This window comes from Podarcis bocagei, assembly GCF_964188305.1.
Source record: "Podarcis bocagei genome assembly, chromosome: 6".
Taxonomy (NCBI): Eukaryota; Metazoa; Chordata; class Lepidosauria; order Squamata; family Lacertidae; genus Podarcis; species Podarcis bocagei.
Window position 1 is genome coordinate 91238769 of NC_138130.1, and position 25339 is coordinate 91264107.

Here is a 25339-nt window from a genome sequence, read left to right on the forward strand (position 1 = left end):
AGCGAGTTCATTATATTCTGGAATATGCCTGGTGCCACACTGACACCGAATTGCAGCCACTTTACCCTGAACGCTCCTCTGTGCGTCACAATCGTCTGTGCCATAGATCGATTTAAAGCAGGCAAGGCCCCCGGTGATGACCTTATATCCATTGATGCCATCAAAGCAAATAAAGATTGGTGGATCCCACTTTTAGCAGCACTTTACACGTATATAAACAAAACAGCAAAATTTCCCTCTAGCTGGAGCTCTGCGTTGATTGTATTAATACATAAGAAAGGCCCACGTACAGAGCCGAGCAACTTTAGGCCAATCAGCTTGCTAAATGTCATTGGGAAGATTTACTCGGGGTACCTACTAAACAAACTATCGAAATGGATGGAGGACGACAATATCATTGCCGATGAACAGGCGGGTTTTCGCCCTGGAAGATCTACTACAGACCAAATATTAACCTTGAATCACCTGGCGGAAAAGTATGCCGGCAAAGCCCCAAAGGTTCTTCATGTGGCTTTTATTGACCTTAAGCAGGCATTTGATCGAATCTCTAGAAAGCAGCTATGGACAAAACTGGCTGCAACAAATATCGATCGTCGTCTCCTTCATCTGATTATCAGCCTCCATACAAACACCTTTCTGAGAATCAGGCTAGACAATAAAGGCCTAGTCTCCAACCCCGTTACCACCACTAGAGGGGTAAGACAGGGTTGTTTATTGGCCCCAGCATTGTTTAACTTTTACATTAACTCACTGGTGACTCACATGGCCAATGATGCTTTCCACCCCCCCAAACTAGCAGGCCGATCTCTGAATGTTCTTCTGTATGCGGATGACGCCGCACTTCTTGCTAGATCCCCTATTGGACTGAGGAGAATGTTGCAAGCTCTACATGAATACTGTGATCAGCATGAGCTCCAACCCAACTATGCTAAGACCAAGATCATGGTCTTCTCTGCTCGACCGAGACTCTATCAATGGTCGATGAACGGGATCCCCCTAGAGCAGGTTAACTGCTTTAAATATCTGGGACAAGTAATACGGTCAAATAGGTCTTTTCTGGCCCATAGAGACTATATAACAACTAATGCATCTAAAGCAGCCATCCAGATTAGATCTCTATATGCTAAGAATCAGGCTCAATCAGTGACGATAGCTTTGAGACTCTTTCAAATGAAAGTCCTCCCCCTTCTTTTGGTGGGCATCTCTTTAGGCTCCCGTAGGGACTTTTTGAAACTGGATTCTATCCAAACGCGATTCCTTAGAGCCATCCTTAGGATTCCCCCCTCGGTAGCGGGTGCAGTTATGAGATTAGAGGTCGGCTGGCAAGCTCTACGGTATGTGGCCTTGAAGACGAAGCTCTGACTATGGCTCAAGCTTTGTTTTAAACCAGTGGGTATTGCCCCCTTGATATTGAGGGATGATTTCCAATCATCGTGGGAAAGGGAGGTCACTAATGAGGTTCAATCCTGCGGATTGTCTCATCTTTACTTTGAGTCTATGTCGTACAATCAAGCTAGAGCTGTGATCTCCCGGAGACTGAGTGACATTGCCAGACAAGAGGACATAGCCCAGGTAAAACCAGGGATGTTCCTAGGGGACCAGATTTATCGGACCATACCAGCCCCCTACCTTGCAGAAATCCACTATGTGGAATACCGCAGACTTCTTACAGCGGCTAGATTAAATGTCCTTGACTCTGCGATATTGTGGGGAAGGTACAGGGGAGTACCATACGCCCAGAGAACCTGTCATTGTGCCATGGGTGTGGTTGAGTCCACCGAACACATTCTCTTGACTTGCACTTCTTATGCAGAGCTTAGACAAAATTTTATAGACCCACTTCTATGTCAATTTAGCTCCCTACCCAGAGAAAACCAGGTTTTACACTTGCTGAATAACATCACTAGAGCTATACCTTCCTTGGTGGCCAAATTTCTTTTTTTAGCTTTTAAGCGTCGCAAGACTTTAATTGATTGTATTGATATGGGGCTATCTGTTTAGCCCATTTTAGTGTTGGCTAAGCTCAAAAATCTTCTTGGATGTTTTAACTGTGTATTGACAATTGTACTTTTTTCTGACTGACGGTCGAATAAAAGGTTGATGATGATGATGATGAATCGTCTGTGCCTCTGCTGTGGCCTCATCTACTGGCAGCTGTTGATATGCTTGGGCCAAGTCCAGCTTGCCAAAAAAATTCGACCCAGCCAGGGTGGTAAGGACATGGCTGACCACTGGCACTGGGTATGCATGGGCCGTGAGGGCCTTGTTTATGGTACATTTGTAGTCTGCGCAGATGCGGACCGAACCATTAGGCTTGACGGGTGTGATGATTGGGGTTTCCCAGGGGGCATTAGGCACCGGCTCCAGCACTCCTTGCTCCACGAGCCAGTCCAATTCCTCGTCTATACGGGGCTAGCCCCAGTGGTCCAAACCATGCCAATCACAGTAAGCTAATGTAGGGGCCCTTGACCACAAGCAAGTCCAGTTGCCGCGTCCGCCCTCGGTATTGCACCCTGAAGGTCCCCACCCCCATTGTGGGGACCTTACATTCTGGAAGGGTGAATGGGGCTGGCCTGAGTTTGGGACCCCCAGTAGGACACAGTTTCCTTAAGGTCATTGCCGAGCACTCTGCACTGCCTGCACTCTGCGTTGCGGAAATGGCAGGTCCTCCTCTCGTGACTTTCCCTGCAGCTTGCGCAGTTCCCTCCTTCTCGTCGAGGCAGCTGTGGTATGTGGGCTGCTTGAGTGCGCTGCTGTACACAGTGCACCTCCTCCCTGTCAGATCCTGAGTCGTCGGTGAGGTCTTCGTGGTGGACCCTCGGTTGGGATGGCAGGCTCGGCCGTGCCTCTTGCATCGACCTCTTGGCAGCTTCCGTTGCCAAGGCCTCCTCCAGAGCGACCTGGAACGTTAGGTCCTTCTTAGCGTAGAGGCGTCGTTGCAGCTTCTCATCCTTCAGGCCACCGATGAGGCGGTCCCGAAGCATGTTCTCCAGCTCTGAGAAGTTGCAGAACGGGCGGCTTGGTGGAGAGAGGTCACAAACCCAGTTATGGTTTCCCTAGGGGCTTGCCGCTTTGCGTAGAAGGCATTTCGACGAGCCACCACTGAGGGCTGTGGCGAAAAATGCCCCTTCAGCTGTTCCATTATTGTTTTGTATGGAACAGTAGCAACGTCTTCAGGCGCAAGGAGAGCCCGGGCAATTTAATTTTTTTTAAAAAGTTCTTTTTATTATGTTTCCTTCATCATACACATACAAAACAAAGAAAAACAACCAATTCAATAAAAGAAAAAGTTCAAATTCACACCGTAGTTGGGTGAATTGACAAAAAGGGCACTAAAAAAGAAAAAAGAGAAAAGTGAAAAAGAAAAAGAAAAGTGCAAAAAAGTAAAACATATAACAATTGACATACATCCACTTCCTTCCCTCCTGATTTCGGGTTTCTACTTTTAGTAATTTCAATTTACTGCTGGTATTGGTTTTTAGTTTATAACATCAAAAGTTTTATATCAGACCTGCTATAGTTGGTAAATTACTAAAATTACCCTCAATGTAAGCCATGAACTTATTCCAGTCTTCATTTAACTTTGTATTTTTTTGATTTCTAATTCTTTGCGTCATTCTTGCCAATTCTATAAAATCATATAATTTCAGTTGCCAGTCCCTCACCGTTGGTAGATTTGTACTTTTCCAATTTTGAGCGATTAACATTCTAGCCGCTGCTGTTGAATATTGAAATAAGGTTTTATCTTTTTCCGGTATTTCTTTTCCAACAATCCCTAGTAAGAAGGCCTCTGTTTTTTTGGGGAATGTGTATCTGAATATTTTTTTTAACTCATTATATATCTGATTCCAAATTTTTTTCGTTTCCTCACATGTCCACCACATATGTATAAAGTTACCTTCCTTTGTTTTGCATTTCCAGCAGACCTTGTAACCAGTCTTATACATTCTATTTAATTTTTCTGGTGTTAAATACCATCTGTATATCATCTTTTCTAAGTTTTCTCTAATTGCAGCGCTTGCTGCGAATTTTATTCCCTCATTCCATAATTTTGACCATTTCTCATATTCTATGTTATACCCCAGATCTCTTGCCCACTTAACCATGACTTCTTTAATTTCTTCATCTTTTGTGTCCCATTCCAGTAAAATGTTGTACATTTTGGATAATAACTTAGAATTACTTTCTAATATTTCCATTTGGAATTTGGATTTCTTTTCGTTCATTCCTACTTTCTTATCTTCTGTCCATATTGCATTGTTCTGATGATACTGTAACCAACCCTTCAGCTTCTCCTTCAACTCCTCATACGGTTTTAATTTCCAGCTATCATGAGAACTAACCAATAGGTCTTCATATGTCAATCTTTGCTCTTCCAGATTTATTTTTTTGATTGATAGGATATCTGTTGGGGACAGCCACCAGGGTGTTTTCGGTTCTAGCAATTTTTTGTTTTTTCCCCAAACTTCATACAAAGGACCTCTGATGATGTGGCTCGAAAATCCTTTATGTGCTTTTTCTTTATTTAACCAAAGGTAGGCGTGCCAGCCAAACCTGTTATCTGCACCTTCGAGGTCCAATAAATCAGTGTTCTCCAAGGTTATCCAGTCTTTAACCCAACATAGACAGGCAGCTTCGTAATACAATTTCAAGTTGGGTACTGCAAGCCCTCCTCTCTCCTTTCGGTCTGTAAGTAATTTAAATCTAATCCTTGGCCTTCTTCCCTGCCATATGAATCTTGAGAGAATTCTCTGCCAGTCTTTAAATATTTTGGTCCCTCTAATAACAGGAATATTTTGAAATAAGAACAGCATCTTAGGGAGAATATTCATTTTTATTGCCTCCATCCTGCCCAACCACGAGAGGTTAGCTCTACTCCAAACATCCAGATCTTTTTTAACTTTGTTCCAGGTCGCCGAATAATTATCTTCGATTAAGTTTATATTTTTGGGTGTGAGCCAAATTCCCAAATATTTTATTTTTTTAGCCACTTTAATTCCATATTGTCTCTCTAATTTTTCCTTCACATCGTTCCTCAAATTCTTTATCAACATTTTTGTCTTTGATCTATTCAATTTGAAGCCCGATAACCTGCCATATTCCTCTAGTATTTCCAGCGCTTTGTCGATACTTCCTTGCGGCTCTTCTAAGGATAACATCAGGTCGTCCGCGTAGGCTTTTAATTTGAACTCCTTTGATCCTATTTTGATCCCTCGTATCTCAGGCGTTGATCTTATTTTGTTCGCCAGGACTTCTAAGACCATAATAAATAAAAGCGGGGAGAGAGGGCATCCCTGCCTTGTTCCTTTTCCAATTTGGAATGTGTTTGTGAGATTATTGTTTATTACCAATTTGGCAGATTGATTTGAATATATTGCCCCTGTATTCCTTTCAAAAAATCGCCCTCTATCCCTGCCTTTTCTATAATTTTTAATAAGAACAACCAAGAAACGTTATCGAACGCATTTTCCGCGTCTATAAAGATCAAGGCTGCTGGTATATCATTATTGATTTCCAAATATTCAATTAAGTTTATAATATGCCTCACATTGTCCTTCAGGAACCTATTTGGGAGGAAGCCTGCTTGGTCTTTGTGGATTAAGTTTGATAGGCACTTTTTCAATCTGTTTGCCATAATGTCAGCATATATTTTATAGTCGTTATTCAATAGAGATATTGGCCTATAGTTTTTGATGCACATTTTGTCTGTGTCTGGTTTTGGGATTAGTGTTATGAAAGCTTCCCTCCAAGACTCAGGTATTTTCCCTCCTCCTAAAATGTTGTTCATAGTATAACAAAGCACTGGTGACAGTTGGCTTCCCAGAACTTTGTAATATTTAGCTGAAAGGCCGTCAGGTCCTGGTGCTTTTCCTACTTTCATTTTTTTCATCGCATTCTGAACCTCTTCTATGTTAATGGGTCTATTTAGTTGAAATCTTTCTTCTTCTGTGATGATCTTCCCGTTACAGCTCTTTAGATATCTTTCTATTTGGGTTGGGTCTTCTTCTCCTTTCTTGTATAACTCCTCATAGAATTTAAGAAAGTTATTTTGTATTTTTTTTTGGGTCTACTATCAATTCTTCATCTTCCTTTATTTTGTTTATCAGATTCTGTTTCTGTCTTTTTCTCAATTGCCAAGCTAAGAATTTTCCCGTTTTATTCGCTGATTCGAAATATCTTTGCCTCATTGACTTAATTTTCCATTCAATTTCTTCACTCGTCAGCATTGAATATTGTGTTTGTAATATTTTTATTGTTTGAATGCTTTGTTCATCTTTCGGGTGATCTATTAATTTTTTCTCATACTCTCTTAACTGCTTGAGAATTTCTTCCTTCTTTTGCTGTCCTATTTTCTTCTTATAATTATTTTGCTGGATAAACAGACCTCTTAATACCGCCTTACTGGCATCCCATACCACTTCTATATTTGTTCCTGTGTTCAGATTCAGATCGAAGTATTCTTTTAGAGTGGCTTTAGCTTTTTCAATAACCTCATCATTGTCTAATAGATATTCATTCAGCCTCCATCTAAAGCCTCCATGTGTTACGCCTTTTATTTCCAAAGTTACTGAGTTGTGGTCGGAGAGGGTTCTTGGCTGGATTTCACATTTTGTTGCTCTTAAGGTAAGTGCCCTTGAAGTCCAAATTTGATCTATTCTGCCCCAACTTTTATGTACCTCTGAAAAAAAGGTGAACTGTTTTTCTGTTGGGTGCTTATGTCTCCATATATCTATCAAGTCCATATGTCCATATTTTCTTCCAAATCTTGAAATGATTTCGGTAACTTTCCTTGGTTTCATTTTCTCTTTTCCATTTGTCTATCAATTTCTGGTGTCGGCACCGCATTGAAGTCTCCCAATAGTATCGTCTTGTTGTCTCCTAACTCTAATAGCACTTGTTCCAATTTCTTGAAGAACTCTGGCCTGTTTGTGTTTGGGGCGTAGATATTTACCACGTTGATCTTTTCTCCCTGAAAGCTGATTTGAACCCCCAGTATCCTTCCCTCTTCATCCTTGTAGATTATTTTTGGTTCCCATTTTTCATTGACATATACTACCACTCCTTTTTTTTTCTCTTCCGCGGAGTTTATAAATTCCGTTCCTAAGTGCTTATTTACTAAAACGTGTTTGTGCTTTTTTGCTACATGAGTCTCTTGTATACAAATTACATCCAATTTTTTCTTTTTCAACACATTTACTATTTTATTCCTTTTAGTTTTTTCGTTCAAACCGTTTACATTCCATGTTAAAATTTTTAGGTTCATTATCACTTTTATCTACTGATAAGTCAGTGATTTGCCGATTTAAGTTTTAACCGATTTAGATTCGGGTGGTTTTGTCCTCTGTTTCCTCTTCCTCCTCCCCCACCTCTTCCTCCTCCACCTCTTCATCCCCATCCTCCTCCCCTCCTCCCTCCACCCCCATTCTCCAATCTCCCCCCCAAACCCACCCCCCTCTTTCCTCCCTCTCTCCATCTCTCCCTCCATGTCTCTCCTCCATCCCCCCGAGATCTTTTTCATATCTGCGTAAAAATTTGCTGACTTCCTGATTTTCGGTTATCTTGAACCTTTTTCCTTTGTAAAAAAAGGAAATCCCTTCTGGGAATTCCCATCTGTGTTGTATGCCATTCTTTTTCAAGGTGCTGACTATTTGTTTGTAGCCATCTCTCTTGCGAAGGAGTCTGATTGGTATTTCTTTAAAAATAATGATTGGTTTTCCATCAATTACCAATTTCTTCTGATAGCTTTCTCTCAAAATCGTATTTCTCATTTCAATCGATTTAAAAATCACTAAGCAGTCTCCTGGGACCTTTTTCAATCTATTTTGTTTGGGTCTTATTTTTATTCTGAAAGCATTTTCTATCGTTTGCGCAACTTCTTCTTCTTTCAGTGCTAACCACGTCGCCAGTTCCTTGATCATTTTTCCTTTAATATCTTCATCCCTTTCTTCCCCTATTCCTCTAAACTTTAAATTTAGCTGTTTTTGTTTCATCTCCATCAAGGCTAAGTTATCTAAAACCTGGTCTTGACTTTTGCTCAGTTCTCCAAAGTTCTCTTTAGTCTTTTCAGCTTCTTTTCTCTGGTCTTTCATGTCTCTTTGCATTTTTTTATTTGAGTCTTCTAAAGACTTTGTTCGGACCGTTAGTTCTTTTATCTTATTTGACAGATCCCCTACCACGACTTCAATCTTTTTATCAAAAGATTCCTGCATCTCTCCTAACTTTTTTTCCATATGAGTTTCATTCTGTCTAAATTCCTCTTTTATTTTCAGCCATAATGCATCTAAGTCTCTTATTTCCTCTTGCCTTGAGATTTTCCTCTCTATTGGTGTTCCCACGGACTTCTTCCCGTCCCTCCCCGCCATCTGCCCGGTCCCCCCCCTCCTGCACCTCCCGTCTCCAGCAATAAACCGACTTAAGGTTCTTGTAGCTCTCCCCTAGAGGGCGCACAATCTTAGGTACTTTTAGTTATCTCAAAGGAAATTATATTAGCCTGCCCTTTGGTCAGGTTAGAGCACTTTTACTAAGTTCCCCGTCTGGTGTTTACTCCCTGCCTATGTTGTATTTGAACTATCCTTTGGGTCAGGGTAAGACTGCCCTGTCTGATTCCACAGTCAATAGACAGTTATTCCCCACTTTGCAAATATTATCTTAAACCAACCAATCTTTTCCCCTCCCCATTTAAGGTCTCATCAACCATTCATCAGTGGGCAGGCAGGGTACCAACTTATTACCATTAACAATATATCAGTGCACAGTACTGAAACCTTCCCGTCTACTTAAAAAGCTGTTATGCTTAAATATTGGGGAGGCTGTAGTTAAAAAGAGATTGGAAAAAGGGGGGGAAAGGGAAGATAAAGAGGGTAAAAAGATAGAGGGAGAGTGATGGAAGAGAAAAGACAAAAGAGGGGGGGCAGCAGAAACGTAGGAACAAATTGAGTAATGAAATAAGACAAGAGTCTCTCTTTTGAAATTCGGCCACTTGTTTGGCTTAATCCGTTTCTGCGTGTTACCGTCTCTTGTCTGGTTAATATTCCTGTGAAAGCAGCCAAAACTGAGAGGAAGGTGCAAGAGGAGAGGGGGGGTACAGGCAAAAAAAGGGGAGAAGGGCAAGCGGGGGGGGGAGAGGGCAGGGGCCAGGAGCAGGGCTGGAAGTCCAAGAGCTTCGGGGGCTCTCTGCAGAGCTTTAAAAATTTCCTCCAGAGGGGGGAGGGGAATCTAATTTCAGTTCCAGCTTCCCAACAAGATGGGGTAGGAGGTGGGGCTTCTGCTTCCCTTTGGAGAATGTGTTCCACGCGTAAATCAGGGCCAGAAAGAGAGGCCGCTTCTGTGAACGAAACTAGGTCCAGAAAAAAGGTAGAAGGGTCCTTTAAAGTCTTTTAGAGTCCTTCAAAATATCCAGGTTCCAACAGTTCCAAAAGGGCTGCTACCAAGTGGGGATAAAGCTGTTGTATCGTATACATACGAGTTTTGCGCGAGGTTTCCCGCTCGCTATTAATGAAATGTAACAACGGACGGGAACTGAGAAACTTAAAGAAAGAGGGAACGGAGGTCCGAAATAACTTTTAACCCCGCCACAAGGACTGTTTTTTTGGGGGGGAGATTTACTTCTTTGGTGCCTTATACAGCCAAGCTCTCTCCTCCCCCTCTTCTCGTCTTCTCCGCTTCCGTTTATCCCTCCGTTCGATCTTCTCAGTGCTCCCTTTAAGCCTCTATCAAAGTTCTCCCATAAACTGCTTAAGCAATACAATACAAAGTCTCCAACGTCTTCTTTTTAGTTAGTTACTTTTCTGTTGGTTACTTTTGCCCCACGAAATTCCCGACGGGGACTTCCCCTTCTATATTTCTACAGCGGGTGAGTTAGAGTTACTTTGTTTCACTCTTCCGATTCGAGTCCCAGCGCCATCTTAGTTCCGAAATACAGGTCGGGCTCCTTAACTTAATCTATTAACATCCGTCGCTCCTTGGGTTCTATTTCCAATTTTTCGGTGCCAACATTTGTTAATCGACACCAAGGGTGGCAGTTCTAAAGAATTACGGAGGTTTGTCGCCGCTGTTCAGCGGGAGCTCGAGGCATAGCCGTACGGGGTCCGCAGAGCTTACCGGAATGCGTCTCTCGGTCTCTTCGCTCCTGAGTCTTCCCCCAAAATAGAAAAAACTCAAAAGAACTTCAGACCTCTCCGACGCTGCTGGCAGCGTTTCTCTCAAGGGGGCCCCCCTTGAGATTTGGGGGTCGCAGTGCCTTTGCGTTGCCCCTCAAAAACCCCGTACAGTTCGGAGAAGTCGTTCAGCAACTTCTCCGCGCTCCCATACTGCTGGCGATCCAAACCGGAAGCCGAGCCCGGGCAATTTCAAACGTCTCCTCTCCGCAGACGCTGAAGAATATCTCCCTCTTCTTGGCGTCTTCTTCATCGGTGACCCCTTTGACTTCTAGGAGGAAGGTGAAACGGGAGGCGTACGCTTCCAAGTCTCCAGATGCTGGGTTGAACGGTGAGAAGCTGCTGTCGGTTGCCATTCTAAGTTCCTTGTGCCCCGGAGCTGAAGCCTGGATACACGGTGGCCCTCCAAATGTTTCATCATCCTCCCTGAGCATTGGCTGTGCCAGTTGGCGCTGATGGGAGATGGAGAGATCCAGCTTCCCCATTCCTGATTTAAAGGATGCCTCAAAGACAAGGACGCGGGTGGTGCTGTAAGCCAATCAGGTTGTGGATTCACTTATACCTGGAGCATGATTGGGTGGTTCCTGCCAACCAATCATACTGCTGCATTGTTCTAGGACCAATCAGACTGCTGCATTCTGAATCCTATTGTTCTAGGACCAATCAGACTGCTGCAATTTGGATCCTATTGTTCTAGGACCAATCAGACTGCTGCAATTTGGATCCTATTGTTCTAGGACCAATCAGACTGCTGCAGTTTGGATCCTATTCAACTCAGTACATAACAACCACTTTAGCTAATGGGGCCTTCGCCGCTGCTGCACGATTTCTGTTCTCATCCTGAAGCAAAGTTCTCAACCTGAAGCACCATTTCTGGGTTAGTGGAGTCTGTAACCTGAAGCGTATGTAACCTGAAGCTTATGTAACCTGAGGTACCACTGTAGTTCTCAAAATAGGCTGCTTCAAGGGACTCAAATATAGGACTCAAAATAGGTTACTGCACACCTTGGGGTTACCCTGAGTGGTGGTGCAGTTCTACCATTTTAGATTCTGGACATAAGGTTCTCAAAAGGAAAGAAACCCTCTTTAGAAAACTACTTTAAAACATGAATTCTGCTCCTTCAACTGAGTGGTGCCCTGGAGGAAGAAGACTGCATAAGCAAATCCAATTTAATAAAGGTCTAATAGACCTACACTTCTTCAACATCTCTATTCCTCTTTATTAAAACGCCACCTAAGCTTCTGTTGGTACTAAAGGGTTAAGAGGTAACAAGTCGCTCTAATCACTGAGCAGCTGGAAGTCATTAAGCATCCAGGAATGTGAGTTAGTTTGTATAAATAGTCAGTTCACCTGTGTGTTCTCTTTCTCCCCCCCCCCCCATGTTTGCTAATATGAGTTAAGTTTAGAGTAAAGTTTTCTTTATGCCGGAGATAAAAGCATGTGTGCTTTATCACCAGGGTTTTTTCTTTTGCAAATAAAGCTTTTCCCCCCCCTGAGTTCCAAAGTTGCTTGCTCCAGGATTCTTCACTGAAATGTACTGACTCTCCTGCCTTCTTCAACCGCTGCACGAAATTCTCTGCTGAGATAAGATTTATGGCGTTGGAAGCGCACTGGACGTTTACTTAACATTAAACTAATTAAAGTTTAATGGACAGCTTCCCTTTAATACTTCCTTCAGTCGGTTTGTGTCATGCCTGCTTTCTCCCCTGCCCCTCCACTTATATCAAAAACCAACATGATTAAGGCTGTAATCCTATATACAAATTTACAGGGGAATAACTCCAACTGAACTTCCTGGTGCTTACTTCTGATATAGAATCATGGCATCATAGAATTGTAGAGTTGGAAGAGACCCCGAGGGTCATTTAGTCTAACCCTCTGCAATGAAGGAATCTCAACTACTGCTTGCATACGTGGCAGATATGCCATCCCATCCTCCAAGGAAGGAGAGTCCATCACCTCTTGTGGAAGTCTGTTCCACTCTCAAAAAACTCTTACTGTCAGAAAGTTGTTCCTGATGTTTAGTCAGAATCTCCTTTCTTGTAACTTGAATCCATTGGTTCGAGTCCTACTCTCTGGAGCAGGAGAATACAAGCTTGCTCCATCCTCCATGGGACAGCCTTTTAGATATTTTAAGATGGCTATCATACTAAAAAGCAGAGACATCACCTTGCCAACAAAGGTCCGTATAGTTAAAGCTATGGTTTTCCCAGTAGTGATGTATGGAAGTGAGAGCTGGACCATAAAGAAGGCTGATCACCGAAGAATGGATGCTTTTGAATTATGGTGCTGGAGGAGACTCTTGAGAGTCCCATGGACTGCAAGAAGATCAAACCTATCCATTCTTAAGGAAATCAGCCCTGAGTGCTCACTGGAAGGACAGATCGTGAAGCTGAGGCTCCAGTACTTTGGCCACCTCGTGAGAAAAGACTTCTTGGAAAAGACCCTGATGTTGGGAAAGATGGAGGGCACAAGGAGAAGGGGACGACAGAGGACGAGATGGTTGGACAGTGTTCTTGAAGCTACCAGCATGAGTTTGACCAAACTACAGGAGGCAGTGGAAGACAGGAGTGCCTGGCATGGGGTCACGAAGAGTCGGACACGACTAAACGACTGAACAACAACATGGGGGACTTGATTTGGGGACTTAGCCCTGGGGCAAGGACAAAGGAGGAGCATGGTGCAACCATTTAAGAGTCTCCTATGCTCTTCAAAGGGACGTGGGTGGCGCTGTGGGATAAACCACAGAGCCTAGGACTTGCCGATCAGAAGGTTGGCGGTTCGAATCCCCATGACGGGGTGAGCTCCCTTTGGTTGGTCCCTGCTCCTGCCAACCTAGCAGTTCGAAAGTACGTCAAAGTGCAAGTAGATAAATAGGTACCACTCCAGCGGGAAGGTAAACGGCATTTCCGTGCGCTGCTCTGGTTCATCAGAAGCAGCTTAATCATGACCCGGAAGCTGTACGCCGGCTCCCTCGGCCAATAAAGCGAGATGAGTGCCGCAACCCCAGAGTCGGCCACAACTGGACCTAATGGTCAGGGGTCCCTTTACCTTTATCCTCTTCAAAATGGCACCACACCATTACAAACATGCAAACATTAGTAGAGATCTTACATACCTGCTGCTGTTTTTAAACATGAGTGGCATTAACAGTTGCACAAAAACAACAGGATTCCCACTTCTTCCTCCAGCTCGCACACCCTATATTGTTCCCAGATCTGCTCCGGGGAGTTAGGAGTACCCCAAGAACAGATTTACGAAGCTGCAGGCAGCGGGGGGGGGGGGGAGAATATTCTGTTGTACATGGAAAAATCATGGCGCTGGTGGAATGTTTTGCTTAGCTCAGTGTTGAATACAGCTGTTCATCACTGCTTGTACAGTATATGAGCCCACTTTTATTAGCCTGCATTTCTGTGCTGTTTGCAGAAAAAGGGGCCAATGAACTAGTAAAAGAACAATCTTCTACCAAACAGGCAGGTGCTGTGTGGGTAATAAAAATTTAGAGAGGTGAAACATTTTCGCTCTGGAACATTTTATAGCTAAACAGAAGATCAACACAGATATACCGACTGATGCATGGTTGAAAAGTTTATTTTACATGCTATGATACAAGTTCTAGAATATAGTACTCAGCATTTGGATAAAAATAGCAGCTGTGAATTTGCCTAGTTCCTGTCCCTTCCATCAACACTGCTTTTCACAGGGGCTATCCTGCAGGAGTGGAAAAGAATGAAAACAGAGATTAGTCAATGTTTTACTGGTGAGGCATTTCCACTTATATGTACTTTTATGTATTCATTTTGTTAGCTACCTAACACAGGGCAGTCTCCAATCAAGTTTTCTTTTTTTGTTTGTTTGTTAATAAAAAGGTGTCATGAACTACTGTAAATTTCGCTCTATAACACGCAGATTTTTTCTCCTAAAAAGTAAGGTGAAATGTCTGTGCGTGTTATTGAGCGAATGTGTGGTCCCTGGAGCTGACTTGCCGGAGCGCAGGGGCAAAATAGGCAAAAATCAGCCAAAAATAAGATCGGGCGGGCGGGCGGAGGGAAGAGGGAAGGCGGAAGCTTTCCTGCATTCTGCCTCAGGGTCTTACTGCCCACCCGCTTCTGTTGCTGCGTTTGCTCAAACTGAACAAAGAGCAGGGAATCCCCTGCCCTCCTGGCAAGCAGAGGGTTAAGGAAAGGATCGAGTCCTTCCTTCTATTTCTTTCCTAGTCACACTCCCACCACTTCCTCCTCTCTGTGCTCTAGGGACTCGCAGGCAGCTGAAAAACACGCAAGTGGGAGAGAGAGAGAGAGAGAGAGGGCTGGCTTGGGTGGGGAGGGGGGAACTTTTGCTTTACAATGGTAGGTTTCTCATTTCTTTTCCAAAAGCAGAGAGCCCTGCCCGCAGCCCCCCTCCAAATTACAGCTTCTCCAAGCAATGTACTGCTGGAGGGAGACAGTATGCTTGTTTGGAAGAGAAACCCTGCTTCCCTGCTCGTAAGTAACAGCAGGCTGGATTGCAGAGTGAGACATGGAAATCTCTGGATTTATATGCTGTATATCAAATATCTTAATCTGTACTTTCTACACGCGGCTGGTAAATCAGAATCTCCTGAGCCAGGAGGATTACAGCATCTCTCCTCTCCCCTTCATTAAAAGCCTAATACTCTTCTTTGAAGAAGTATAACGTGAGAATGTTTTTTATATATATTTTTAAAAGTTCTTTTCCTCATTGTGAGCTATACACTGATAATTGCTGCCACAATAACAATTGATTGAAAATGGAATTTAGTCTCCCCCCCCCCCCATAGAGAGCTGTTCTTCAAACGTTTAGCCTTAATACAGTGGCTGATGTAATACCCTTCTGCTTCACTAGGCATTTTATATAGGGACATTAAAATTGATTTTCTACATCTTGGCAGATAAAAAAAGTGTGTTACATGCCCTATTGCCCAAAAGTGTGCAAGCACAGAGCAAAGGTTGCAGTGACAGAGGTGGCCAAAAAAGAAATACAGTAAATAAAAAAGAAATCATACTTCGTATATCCTGCCTGGCTTGGGTGGGTGGGGGGGACTTTTGCTTTCCTTCCCTCCCCATTTAAAATGTGGTTACAAAGCATGGATCCACATGGATCCTCAGGATTTTTGCATTGGGCTACTCCAAACTCACTGTCAGATCACATGTCTGTGGCCACAGCATGAACCACAAAAATCATACACCCACTGTTTCATTTAGAATATTTTTTTTCTTGTTTTCCTCCTCTAAAAACTACGTGCGTGTTATGGTCTGGTGCGTGTTATAGAGCGAAAAATACGGTATATATGTATTTTTTTTATATATAACATGACCTCACTGAGTTGTGAGGAAACGGACAATTATTTTAAAAATGGGGCTGGAAACTTACCTGAGGTGCCTCTCAGCTACAGAGGTTGAATCCATTCAGTTAGAGAGGGGCACAAATTATTTAACATTTTTAATCGACAAGGGTAAAAACAGCTTGAAGTGTGCAAATGTGTGCGAAATCTTGTGCACTCAAACAAATGAAGTTTTAGGTTCACAAGTTTAAAGAAAATTGCAGATGTTTATGGAAGGTAGGATTCTTTGGCGGGGGGGGGGGGGATGAGAAAGCTAATATAAAAACAACCTAAACTACCTCACAGGGTTGTTGAGAGGATATTAAATGTGGAAGATAATGAAGTGTGCTGGTCTGAGCTGCTTGGGAGAAGAGCAGAATATCTGGATTGCCGGTATGCTGCCTTGAGCGATAGAAGGAAGGTGGGATGTATATGTAAGGAAATAAATATGGCCATTTATTTTGGAGTAATCTCGTTGACTTTATTGGTGGTATACTCTTAACCAGGAGTTGAGATTGTAATTGCAAGTTCCCAAAGCAGGGCAGTGCTGCCTGTGGCCCTGTTAAGTTATTCTTTTACATTTGAAAATTTTATTTGCCCTTAGGAGTATTTTAATTGTCCCTGCAAGAGTTTATAGGCTGCATTTTATTGGCTTGATACTGGGGACGGGTGCACTTTCTCCTGCTGCAGCAACAGCCATCTCTTCTGTGAGCCTGGACAGCTAGACTCCATCCCCTAACGCTCCGCAGTTGTGTGAGAACCAAAAACAAACCCCTGTGTTGCAGTAAGAACCAACCACAACAATACAAAGACAACACGTAGGCTAACAGTTAGTAGAGAATATATAATAGAATAATGATATTATTCAAATTGTAAGAATAAGCCAATCAAAGTTCATATGTACAATATAAGAGTGGTAGCGAGGACTGTCAAGTTGTGTGTTCAAAACAGATGTCTAAGGTCAGTCTCACAATAGTCTTTCAAAAGTTTCAAAAGGACAGAGTCTCCAGAATGATACTACTGTATCAGTAGTAGACATCTGATTTGAACACACGGCTTGGCAGTCCTCGCTACATGTCAGGGAACTGACATCGGAGCTAGAGGCGGAGGGAAGGCTCTCAAATGATGCTGGAGAAGGGCCCAGCAGGGAGAGAGGCAGCTCCGCAGATGGGGAAGCAAATCAGCGCAACACCAGGGATATAGAGGGGCTGATGGGGAAATCGGCGAAAGGGCTCCAGGACTCTTCACCGGACACCAGCGGGGAGAGCACGGGTCCTCCGCTACCCACGCCCACCCTGCGCAGAAGACTTCCGCGCAGAGAGAGTAGGAGGAGACTGGGTGTCAAACAACTTTTATGTTGGAAAAGATTTAAGAAACGCCCACTGACGGATTCTGCTAGCGACTGAGGCAGCCACGAAGTGAAGGGCTGCCCAAACTGAAAGGTTTAGCAAGGCAACAAAGCCTGGAGAGGCGGCAACTTACGCACGAGCAACCCATACACATTACACTACCACTCTGTTATATTGTAGATATGAACTTTGATTGGCTTATTCCTACAATCTGAATGATATCATTATTCTATTATATATTCTCTACTAACTATTAGCCTATGTGTTGTGTTTGTAGAGTTGTGCAAGAACCGGCAGCCCCACTTATACACTACGATAATTTTCCCTTGCAAAGTGCATGAATTGAACCAGCACCTCAGCAACTGCCCATCCCTGATCTCAAGGAACAAAACCAGACTAAAAACACTGCAAGCCACATTGCAAGCCAGGAGTAGCAATCTTAAAGCAGAGTCGCAAATCTGAAGATCTAAAGAGCAACTAGTATGGTGTCTAACGGGCAGAGCGCTACCCTACCACAACCATACAATCCTAGGTTTCACACAGCCGTGAAGTTTTACAAGATAGCCTTGGGGGATGTTTTCTTTCTTTCGCTCTCTCTCAGTCTAGTCTACTTCACAAGATTGCTCTGAGGATAAAATGGGGGGGAAACATACAGCGCCTTGAAGGAAAGGTGAAGAACAAACAGGGTGCTGGTATTTTTCTTTCCTTAAAAAAAATTTTATGTGACTTTTCAAAAGCTGATGGATGCTGAGATTCACACACCAAGACGGACAATCCCAGGTGAATGTTTTGAAAGTCAGAGTTGTTTACTGATGCATGATGCAGCCCCCAGATATTTCATTCTTACTTCTTATTACGGCATGTCTGGAGTAGTACTTGGGCTGTGAAAGCAAGCTACTTGGATTCTGTGATGCCGGCTTGAAGCCTCCCACTGGGAAATTCCTTTTCAAGCTCCAAATTCCTTCCAGAGCCGCTGTTCAAAATATATGAAGAGCATTATTGTCAGTTGGGTTCCAAGCTGACCTTCTATATTTTTAGGTAGGAGGGAAAGCAATTAATACCCGCAGACCGAAATATTTGTACAAACCACTGGCTGACGAAACATAATCGTGCAACTGTAGGTCTGGAAGGAACCTTGCATTACTGATTCGATTCCATTTATGGGTGGCTTGCCATAAAATATCTCCGAGCAGTTTCATAATAAAAACAAGTCCATATGTAAAAAACAAGTTAATATACCCAAACAATTTAAAAAAACCACAACTCTGTATGTAAAAATGCTTACAAAGCATCCCATATATATAATAAATTTCCAATCCAATACAGATACACACTGGGATAAAAAACACACCCTCCACTTGTTGTAAAAGGAAGATCTTCAGTAGGTCCTGAAAAGACAACAGAGCTGACGCCTGTCTAGTGTGCAGTGGGAGATAGCTCCAAAGGGTAGCTGCCACCTTCCTAAATGCTGTTCCTATATTGCGGGCATGTACAACAGGTTGATTGGGATCGACTGGTAGATCCTGGGCTAGATTATGGTTGATCGCAGGTCAACTGCTGCGCTCCTGGGGGGGGGACAGGACAGAGATGCTGCCCTGCCAGCTCTCAGAAGAGCTGGCCTCTGTGTCTGTGTGTGTGTGTGTTTGCCTGTCCTCCTTCCCGCTGCATTCCTGGGGGGATGTGAAAGGGATGCTGCCCTGGCAGCCTCCAAGGGAGAAACTGGCTGCTCTGCCAGCTCCCAGGAAGAGCTGGGCTGTGTTTGTGTGTACGTGTGTGCGAATATGAGGTGTGCGGGCTCTGCACGGGCTGCAGCTGTGGAGGCACCCAGTCAGGGAGCTGAGGGAAGGGTGGCACATGAGAGAGATAATGACGTCCCCCTCCCTTTCCCCCCTCCTGCCAGTTCCCATGGAAAGAAAACACCCTCTCCCTCCTAGTTCTGGACGGGTGCTGATACACCGCCCATCTGGCTGGGTTTCCCCAGCCAAATATAATATGTTTAAGTTTAAGAATGACAATGGGAGAGTGTGGTAGATCACTGCCAGTTTTTGATACTGGATGGTAGATTGCAACCTTATGGACGTTGGACATTCCTGCTATATTGTATGGAATGGACCTCCTGATATAGATGGAATCTGCAGGAGACCCTCTGCAGCACAGCAGAGTGATCGATTGGGTATATTGCATATTATTGCAAGGCCTGTGATAGATGCAAATATTAAGCCACTCATCATGCATTTTTGCAGTGGTATGACATGGTGGATAACTCTGAGGACTTAACAACTATAGGGCTTACACCAGTGGCTTTCAAACTGGCTTCCCAGGAACCTTGGGGTTCCTTTGAAGCTTCTCAAGGGTTCCTAAATGAAACTGGGAATGGCTGTGCAGCTTTTCAGAAAGACAGCTTGCTCAGTCTGCTAATGTTCTCCTGCAATGGGGAGCAGCAGGAATTGTGTTGTAAGGTTCATGTAGTGTGAATTGTGAGGCCAGTGTCCCACATATACCGAACTTGCCACAGGATCCTCTGCAGTGTTCAAAGTTCCACCACAAGCCATACGGATTCCCAGCTACTGAAAACATTCCTTCAAGGCAGCATCTTTGAAAACCACCGGCTAAGGCAAATTCATGGAGTAACAAAATACACATAGATGTCAATCAAAGTGGATGAGGGATGTCTTAACAGAGAATCAGTATGGAATAGTCAATTGCGTATTGGCCTTAGGCTTCGTTTCAACCCCTTAATTAGCCATAAAGTTTACTAGGTGGTCAAGTCCCACCCCACCCATCTTTCTCTCAGTTTAATCTACCTTGCAGGGTTATTGTGAGAATAAAAAGAATAAACTTGTGCGGTGCTTTCCCCCCCCCTAAAAAAACGTTTAGGGGTACTCTCATTTTGGCTCAAGAAAATCACCATTTTATAGTTCATATCGGGAAAAATAAATACAGTAAATGGACAAAAGAACAAAGATTCACAAAATGTTTAGGGGTCTGCGTGTCCCTGTGAACCCCCAGAAAAAAGCACTACTGAACTTGTGTATTTTGATTTGAGTTTCTTGATAAAAAGGCTGAATACAAATGATGACATGCCAAGGTGACAGTATTTATAGGGTCTGGCCCTCTTCTTCTATAAGTTGTCCAAAGCCAGTTTGCAACTACCAACTGCTGTTTTGGATTTCTCTGTTGAGGCTTCCATAAACTTTAAATGAGCTATTGTGGAGAATAAGGTTAAAGAACTGCCATTCTGAAAGATAAATGAAATACTTAATATGAAAAGGGGGGGGGGAGAAGCCCACTCTGTGATTCTTACTTGGTTGGGTTACTAAATGAGTTCAATGGGGCAAGCCAATGTACTGGCTTTTGCTAGAGTTTGCTCTTGTATTGAGCCTCTGAATTTATTGTATGTTGTAACCAACCCTAGGACCTTAAGGTGAAAGGCAGGTAAGATATATTGGGAGCTCTCCAATGAAGTGCTTCCGCTAGCACCACGACTTCTGATGTGCAACAAAAATTATTTCCTCTACCCGTGCATCCTCTAAATCTGCTCTGGGCCCCCCCCCCCAAACCCTCTGAAAAAGGAGTGGTGGAGGACACAGAGTAGCATGAGGACAGGGAAAGGAACTTCCATTGTCCAAGCAGAAATCTTTGTGCTGGTGGATATCACACTTATATATAATATGACATGCACCATTCTGAATGCCTGGAAAAATTGTAAGATACAAATATGATAAATAAATAGAACTTTGTTTTACCCGTAACATCTGACTTTATATATTTCCTCAAGTTAAGCAGTATTTTCACAACTTATTATCCACTAAACATTTCCGATTTTTCTTCCCTAAATCATTTTATTTTTATTTTATACCTTTGCTGGCCACAGAGCTTACCTTCTGAAGGGTGTTTAATTCTGCATTCATCCCTCCGAAAATAAAGCTCTTCTTCCAGCACTTCCTTAACTCTTCTAGGTGGTTCGACATATACAAACTTCTTCCCTGATTTGTTAAAGACAATTTACAGGGATAAGGAATCCCATATGATACACACCTTATTTCACTTAACTGTGCATCAGAATTAACTAATAATAAAATTTAAAATCATTCTCATTTGTAATATAAAGTTCAAAAATGCAAACAAAACGTTTAGAAAATGTGATATGAAAAATATCAATCATGTTTTACTTAAGTCACTGATGCACCCATAGCTTAAATATTCTTTTCTGGTACTCTGTTCTCAGGTGCAAGATATAGCAGATATGGAAATAATACTGAGAAGTGCAATAATCTTCCATGCAATCACTAACTATTTTATATTTTCCCATGACACACCAGTGAAGACAGTAACTCAGACCACTGGTTCATCTAGTTCAGTATTCTACATTGCCTCACTATGGTTTCAGACAGGTTTTTGCAAGTCCTACCTAGGGATATTGTGGGTTGAAAATGGAGCACTATGTACACAAATCATGAGCTCTGTCACTGAGCTATGGCCCTCTCCCAATGTGTGCATCGCCACACATTAATTCCATAATTAAAGACTTAGAAGAATCCAAAGCCGTTACATTGACTGACTGATGAGGTTTCCCACTGCATGATTTACAACAAGCAGAAGTGATGCTTCTCTGAACTCTGGGGCATAGTAACAAATGTTGCAATCCTAACCCCACTTACTTGGGAGTAAGCCCAAATGAGTTCAGTGGGACTTACTTCTGAGTAGGCTGATTAAGACTGTGGTGGAAGCATCATGCTTCCAATTTTAATTGAAGGTTGTTGTTCTTAGGTAACAGACAGAAGAGTCACTTATAAGGATTCATAACCATATAGGAATCAGTGGTATGGAGGTATGGAGTGGTACTGAAAAAATTATGTATAATATAGCTGTATAATATAGCGGTATAATACTGTATAATATAGTGGATTGTTTTGGAAAGGGACCTTATCTTTCCTTTTTGGGGCACTAGAGGGCACTGTATAAAATTACCGTATATTATACAGTATATGCAACAGGTTTTTGAAACCTGTTTTTGAATACACTATTCATCTGAACTGCTACATGGAGCGATAATCAGGTAATATGCGTATACTGCCATTCTGTGGGAGTGGGGGAAAATGCAGAATATGAAAATAGTCCCAGAATTCAGAGAACAGTGGCTCATAATTTGTTTCCCCAAAGCTTAGTACCCCTTTAAGGTTGTGAAGTGATGCTTCAGAAGGAAACAATTCCTGCTGAAATCTCAGGAGCAAAAGGGGTGCTTGAATAGTCTGTCCAATGTTTGGAGGAATGGGGGAGGGCAGGGAAGGGCAGCTGCCTCCCCATCAAGTAAAATAATAGAAATACTTAACAAAACACATTGGTTCCCCCCCCCCCCATCTTGGCTACTCCCATGTTTGGAGGTGAAGTTTCAATTCCACTTGTAATGGGATGTCCAAGTGTGGCATGAAACTGCTTAAATGCAGTCAAACTTTGCAAATGCTAATCTATAGTTTTGTGAGCCATTTGGGCCCAATAGCTCACTGGCAGCTGTGATTTCAGGTGTAAAATTAACCCATCTCACTGCCCCACATATTGTATAGGCACTCCAGCCAGTTGCGGTTCAGTGACATTTTCACTGTATTCTATACATGGTGTACCCAAATTAAGGAACCAAAAGCAAATCACGACTATCAGGCATGTGTATGTATCTATAAAATGTCATACACATGCATGCAGCCCTTGAAGGGGATTACGTATAGATGGTTTTCTGTAAATCAAGTGTTTGTTAAGCTGTCTTTGGTGAGTTACCGTAAAATGCCTGCGTATGAATAATGCTTCCATAGCTGATGGATTGAAAGCTTGCTGGGTTAGGCAACTCTCCCAGTAGAAATGGCAGTCAGCGATGCCGTAACAGATCTCAAAGTGGTCTGTGTTTATCACAGTGAGAAAATTTCCCCATGGGATAAACCAAACCTCCAGCATGTTTGGAAAAACTGCATTGAAGGAGATGGGGTGTATACCATTGGGATGGGATGTCCCCAATGGAACTGACTATAATTGGGAATTGAATGTCGATTCTTGGTGGTGAGCAGAGGAAAGGGGAGGACACCAGCCCTTCTAGAATGGAACTGAAAAGAGTTCCTCATAGTGATGTATTTGTCAAGCGGAATAAATCCTTGTGGGGTGTGCAATGCCCCCATGGAAGGGAGACTGATATGTGCACAAGGCGAAAAAGGACAGTAAGCGAAAACCTTCCTCTTAACCCGGGCGTTTGGTCGATTAACATCCTATGGCTTTTAAAATGTGTTTGTGGGAAGGGGGGGGGTTTGGTTTGCTTTTGCTTTATTATTATTATCATTTATTCTTCATTTCATTTCTATAACATACCGCTTTGTATTTTTAAGAAAAATCTCAAAGTGGTTTACAGCACATTAAAAGGTCAATAGAACAATCCGAAATGAAACATGACTGAAGAAAGTCAAACATAAAAGTACACAGCCAAAGCCACCTAATTAATGGGGAAAACGAAAATATCATCTTAAAAGACTTCAGAACAAAACATTACAAAGGAGGTCGACTGCAGAATGTTATTATGCGTTTTGTACTCTCGTTTTTGTATTTCTCTGCTGCGAACCGCCGTGGGATCTTCTTTTGGAAGACGGTATACAAATTAAATAAACAATATTAATAATACTGGAACAGGCAGGATCCTCTGCACTGGGGGAAGAGGGTGGTCGGTCCCTTTGGGCGGCAAGGGAGGTGGGTTCTCTATGGGGCAATGAACAATGGCATCACATCATGGGCAAAGGGCATTGGAGAGGAGGGGGTCCAATGGTGCCAGGCAGTCCCTAATGCAAGAGGGTGGGGTGCCCTTTTCTTCTAATGGGGGTGGGTGGAGGGGAGAGGGCAGCACCCCAACATTTTGCACAGGAGAGGGGTAGCAGCAGCGACAGCAATGCCCCCACTCACCCACCCCCCTTGGCTGGAGAGAGGTTGCCACGCTTTCCAGCCCTGGAGGGGACTACGCGGTTGTGTGTGTCCCCCCTCGGCGACCCCTCCCCACTCACAGGGCTGCCCCGCTTCATTGTACTCCGCGTAGCTCCGGCTGCTCCCCGGCTCCCCGGGACTCGGCTCCAGTTGCTCCCCGGCCGCCGCTCTCATGCCTCGCCCCCCGCCGCCGCCTCTTGCACCAGCCGCGCCCAGGCAAGTGGGAGACGCGCGGGCCCGTTGCCATAGGAGCCCGAGGCGGAGAAAGGAGGAGGAGGAAGAAGAAGGGGGAGCCCGGAGCTCGCGACTCGCCTCCCCCGGGGGAGCTTAAGAAGGAGCCTGGGAGTTAAGTTTCCCGCTCCCCGGGGCCGGGGGAAAGCGCAGGAAGAGAGGCGGCCTAGAGTGAGACTAGGCCCGGGCCTCTTGGGCGTTGCCATGGCGACGGATGCTGCGCTAAGAAGCCCGGCGGGGATGGATGGTGGGTGAAGCGAGCAGAGGCGTCACAGTGCAAAAGCGCTGCTGTCGAAGGCTGTTGAGGCACCTGCAACTACTACTACTTCTTCTTCGGCGATCACTCGTAGCCCAGTAAGATTGCCTTCCACAAACACGGTTTTAACAGTGAGTCCATAAGTTACTGTGGAGGCCAATTCTGGATCCACACGTCTTTCCAAAGTGGGGACATAGGTTGTTTATGGTGAGGATTTGCCAATATGCCTTTCTCCTAGCACGTTTCTCCCTTGCGTTCTGAGTTCGAGTGTCTTCAAAGCCCATGACACCTTTGGTAAAGGCTGTTCTCCAGTTGGAGCGCTCGCAGGCCAGTGTTTCCCAGTTATCGGTGTTTATACTACATTTTAAAAAATTTGCCTTGAGAGACTTTAAGCCTCTTTTGTTGACCACCAGCATTACGCTTTCCATTTTTAAGTTCGGAATAGAGTAGTTGCTTTGGAAGACGATAATCAGGCATCGGCACAACATGACCAGTCCAACGAAGTTGATGTTGAAGAATCATTGCTTCGACACTGGTGATCTGTGCTTCTTCCAGTACACTGGAATTAGTTCGCCTGCCTTCCCAAGTGGTGTGTACATTTTTTCAGAAACACCGTTGAGGGAATCTTTCGAGGAGTTGGAGATGGCTTTTATAAGTGGTCCATGTTTCACAGGCATACAGTAAGTTTGGTAGTACAATAGCTTTGTAAACAAGCATTTTGGTTTTCCTGTGAATGTCTCAGACACTCTGCACTTCAATTGGGAGAAAGCCGCACTTTCAGAGCTCACAGCTCAGCTCTGCAGCTTCTTGTACCAGTGTGCTTGCCTACATTCCCCCCCCCTTTCCCACTCAGCCACCCACATCCCAATCAGGGCTCCTGTGACCTGCCTTTCAGGCAGACATTCAACCGGAGCTCCCCCCCCCCCCCCATGGAAATGGCCCCGCTGAAATCCATGCCTAGAACTAAATCGGATGTGGAGAACCTTTGGTCTATATGTTTGGGAGTACATCTGGAGGACCAAAGGTTCCCCCTCGTCTGGCCTGAATACAACA

General features: G+C 43.8%; 1 protein-coding gene across 2 annotated transcripts; it reads right to left on the reverse strand.

Moving 5' to 3' along the window:
* Window positions 1-13728: 13728 nt before the first annotated feature.
* On the reverse strand, window positions 13729-24254 carry LOC308588979 (uncharacterized protein C11orf97 homolog). Of its 2 annotated transcripts, none has more exons than XM_081197737.1 (4): window positions 23880-24254; window positions 20730-20834; window positions 17611-17821; window positions 13729-13869 (listed from the first exon to the last, which is right to left on the reverse strand). In XM_081197737.1, exons 1-3 carry the CDS (start codon window positions 23971-23973, stop codon window positions 17655-17657), a joined length of 366 nt encoding a protein of 121 aa, XP_081053863.1. In that variant the 5' UTR covers window positions 23974-24254; the 3' UTR covers window positions 13729-13869; window positions 17611-17654. The 2 variants fall into 2 exon arrangements, with proteins under 2 accessions (XP_081053863.1, XP_081053864.1); XM_081197738.1 differs by having other exon boundaries at window positions 17696-17821; window positions 23880-24250.
* Between the last annotated feature and the right edge of the window lie 1085 nt (window positions 24255-25339).